Source organism: Etheostoma spectabile, chromosome 10 (genome assembly GCF_008692095.1).
Source record: "Etheostoma spectabile isolate EspeVRDwgs_2016 chromosome 10, UIUC_Espe_1.0, whole genome shotgun sequence".
Taxonomy (NCBI): domain Eukaryota; kingdom Metazoa; phylum Chordata; class Actinopteri; order Perciformes; family Percidae; genus Etheostoma; species Etheostoma spectabile.
The window spans coordinates 26,111,218-26,115,089 of record NC_045742.1 but is presented as its reverse complement, the minus strand read 5'-3'; the positions used below and the strand labels follow the sequence as shown (position 1 = coordinate 26,115,089).

At 44.6% G+C, this 3,872-nt stretch overlaps 1 protein-coding gene across 5 annotated transcripts in view; it reads right to left on the bottom strand.

Moving 5' to 3' along the window:
• Nucleotides 1-991: 991 nt before the first annotated feature.
• Nucleotides 992-3,872, bottom strand: part of rims1a (regulating synaptic membrane exocytosis 1a) — a gene marked incomplete at its 5' end in the record, with an annotated part of 176,268 nt that continues 173,387 nt past the window's right edge. For all 5 annotated transcript variants that reach the window (XM_032528451.1, XM_032528452.1, XM_032528453.1 and 2 more), the window contains 2 exon segments: nt 992-2,808; nt 3,496-3,635. In XM_032528451.1, coding sequence (XP_032384342.1) covers nt 2,590-2,808; nt 3,496-3,635 — 359 coding nt within the window.

Genomic DNA, 3,872 nt, shown 5'->3' with positions numbered 1-3,872 from the left:
AGAGTCTGGCACGTGGGACTGCTGGGATTGGTTGAAGTCGCGTGAATTGACAAGATCGTGACGTCGCGTATTCCCACCCCTAGTATAAAGACTGTGGACATTTTACCAACCTTTTCCAACAGAAGCTCCTCTCTTACCTTCAGTCATGAAGTTGGTGGATCCAAGAAACAGCTGACATATGGCAAGTGCATTTTTTCCAAGAGTAAAACCTTGTATTGTTCCGGCTTTCTCTGTGTATGTGCACCTGTGAAAGATACACTGATCACAGTCGCAGGTTAAATAAGGCTCTCAAGTCACCTTCAACAATTTGAGACCACTCCGTTCCAAAAAAGCCATGATCTTCTTCCACAGTCTTTTATTTGTAAATAATAAAAATGAACTCTTGAATATAAAACATACACATCAGTAGAGCCACATCTGTTATACAAACAAGAACTGCAGTGAATACTTAGTCTTTCATCTAAAATCGTGGTTTGGGAGTGGGGAGCCGTGGGCTGTAAACAATCAGTATTCCTGGAGTAATACTGACAAAGGAAAGGGCAGTCGGCCACACCGCCAAGGGTTTCAACAGAAACATCCGCAAAATATGTCTGCAAAATCAGATTCTTATTGGCTTTAGAAGTCCAGTCCAAACCAATACTAATAAACAGGGGGAAAGGGGATTTAAGGAGAAGAAAATAAACTTTGTTCCAATTGGTTCTGCATGATTTTCTGGGACAAAAATAAAGGCCTATTAGCGCCTCCTTGTGGCTCAGTGCCGCTCAGCGGCTCGAGCATATCCACAGGACGCAAATTCCCTTCAACAAGACCAGGAATGTTTGTGTGTCAGCGATGTTACTGGTTGTTCATAACTTAAGTTCAAGCCTCATTCTGGTTTGTATGTACAAGGTGCGTGTGTGTGTGTGTGTGTGTGTGTGTGTGTGTGTGTGTGTGTGTGTGTGCGTGTGTGTGTGTGTTGGTGACGGGTGTACAGTCAGAAACTCTTTTTTAGATTAATTTATCTATATCTTTATAACTTCTGTCAGACTCATAATTATAGGTCATACACATTTAGCTGTTATACACACATTCTCTATCTCTGTCTCTAGCCCCGACGTTGTTAGACTACAGTTTAGACAGCTACACCCTCAGATACGCCAGGGGCTCGAGTACGCTCAGTACTACAGAACAGCACTGTTGTTTGAAGGGTTTCGAAGAAATAACTGAAACAAAGAAAAGACAAAAAAAAATTCTGGAGAATTCCTAATATAGATATTTAGACCCAGAGTGGAAGGCGTGGCCTGGGCGGATTTTGATCCCCCCCCCCCCCTGGTCCGCTCCTATTTGGGGGTGGGGGATGGCTTGGCTTTTCTCGGATTGTATTCATATTCAGTACGAGCAAACTGTACAAGAACATGCAACATACAAGCTGGCCTAAAAGTATGTGGGACTAACACACATAGTCTAGTCTTTTTTTCTGTTTTAGTTTTTTTTGAGAATTGTTCGTAAATTTTTGTCTCATCTTCTATTTTACAAAAAAAGTAGAGAACAAAACAAAAAAGTAACGAAACAAACCGAACAAAAGAAACGTGCATGCAGCTTGGGGCCGGGGCGTCCCAGAGTCATGCTGCTCCCTCCTACAGGGAGGGTTGAAGATCGGAAGGGGATAAACCGGAGGGCGGAGCTGGGGGGGGTTGGGGGTGATGGCGGGTGGTGGGGGTGAGGGTCGGGCAAAGGGTGTTCGGGCGAATGGGACCTGGCCTTTATTGTCGGCCATTGGCGCATCATCGCTCGAAATAAAGCAAAAAAACATTCACATAGGGAGTCTGCACCTTATGGTACCATTCTGAACGCTAAACAAAGACAGAAAAAAATGATTCCAAATGTAAAAAGAAAAAAAGAAATAAAGTAAATTTGGCCTCTATTTTCTTTCCTCCTTGTTTCCCTGAAGCGCAAAACGTGTTTGTATTCTGTCCCAATAAAGGAGTCAAGTTTACCTTGTGCTTGCTTTCTCATGTTACGACAAGGCTAAGAACGTGCACGTGCTCTACGTGACGGTACAGCCGAGTGAACTGTTTGCTACTTACTAACTCCCGCACATTGTTCACCCGCTCATCCCCCGTGGCCTGGCAGCAAGCTCTACTCTGATTGGCCCGAGGGCTACTAAGGTGAAGGACTTTCCACTTTGCTCGGGTGCTCTGATAAAGGGCAGCACGGGGAAAGAAGGAGGAAAGAAAGACAGTAGGGAGAAGTGAAGAATGTTGGACAGAAAGCTCCGCTGCAGCTGAGCCCAGAGGAGAAAACAAAGTCAGCAAAGCTTTGCAGACAAAAAGGCATACGGAGGAGGAAGGTGTGAAACGTGATTGTCAGACTCCAGCTAAGCTTTGATTGGCTAGTTCGGTCTCTTCCTCTCTCTCTCTTTCTCTCTCTCTCTAATTCCCTGTTGCTTTATCTGGCTTTTCATTGGTTGACCAAGAGGGCTTTGTCGTTGTCGTCTTCGGGGGTCGTGTTCTCGCCCTCGGCTCAGTTCTGGTCCAGCAGCTGTGGGCCATTGTTTTGTCACTTTAAGGGATATTTTTGGGGGAAGGTATTGCACTCGCCACTCGGTCACTAGGACCGTACGCCCGGTGGCAGTCCTGAGCTGTCCAATGACGTCTGAGACGCCAGCCGCGTGAGCGGAGCTAACGTAGGGTCCACCAATGAGGATGGCGGAAACAGTCTGTACCAGCCAATCACCGTACTTGACAGGTCCAGCTCCTCCAACAAGATCTGTGCTACACCCATGAAACATTTGTGATCCAATCGTCCATAGTCGCCCCATACTATCACCTAGAGGAGAGGATGGTAGAGATGAGGTAAATCCAATGCATGTAGCTGGGGAAACACTTACACATTAGGGCTGAGACAACATGCCCTGGTTTGTCCCTGTCGGGTTTAGGTGCAGCACCCAAGCAGGATTCTGGCAGCACCTAAGCCAAATTAATGTAATTACAAGACTTTACTCAGATCTAAGGATTGCAAGTTGGAGTTCTTGAGCTTTACGCTTTGTGTTTAAGCTTTTTTAGTGTTATTAATTTACTGTATCTGTTCTAGCTTTTCCAGCATTTTAGAGACAGATATAGTGATAAAAACAGTCCAAAATTATGTGAAAAAGGAACGCAAAACTACCGCAAAGGGACAACCAAGGGACTACAAAGTGACGCCACATGACCACAGACACCCAAATAAAAGGCCAAAGAGAAACACAACAAAACTACAAAGAGACGCAATAACAAATAAAGAGACAAAAACCCATAAAGAGATGCATAATCCCACAAAGAGATACATGATTTGTGATCAAACTGCATTTTCTTTTATTGAAAAGATTTAACAAATTCTTGAGGAAGTCAATTCATCAAAAAAGGGTTCTATTCAAATCTTTTTTATCAACATTTTCATTACAAAGTGAGCTATGGTTGGTCGTCAAAGCTGTTAATAGGCACGACCGCACGCACACAGACACACACAGAGGATTACCTGAAGCACCTTGCCCTGGGGACTCTCCTCAAAGAGCAGGTGCTGCTGGTAGAGCGGCTCTAGCGTCTTGCGTGCAATCTTGGTTTTCTTTTTGGCTTTACAACTTCCATGATCCAGCAGGTACACCTTGACATAAGGAGCTGGGAATGTAGGGATGGGGTTCAGAGGGAGCAAAAGGACAGAAAGAGGGAGGACAGACCGAAATGATGACGAAAAAGACTTTGTCTGTATTTTATTACACAATCTACCTGCCCAGGGACTACGGGCGGAAACTAGCAATTTTCTACAACCTGGCACAAGACATCTATTGATGTTTTTTGCGCACTGTCCTTTCAAATAGATAAATTACAATTACAAAACGGAGGTGGTGGAATGTG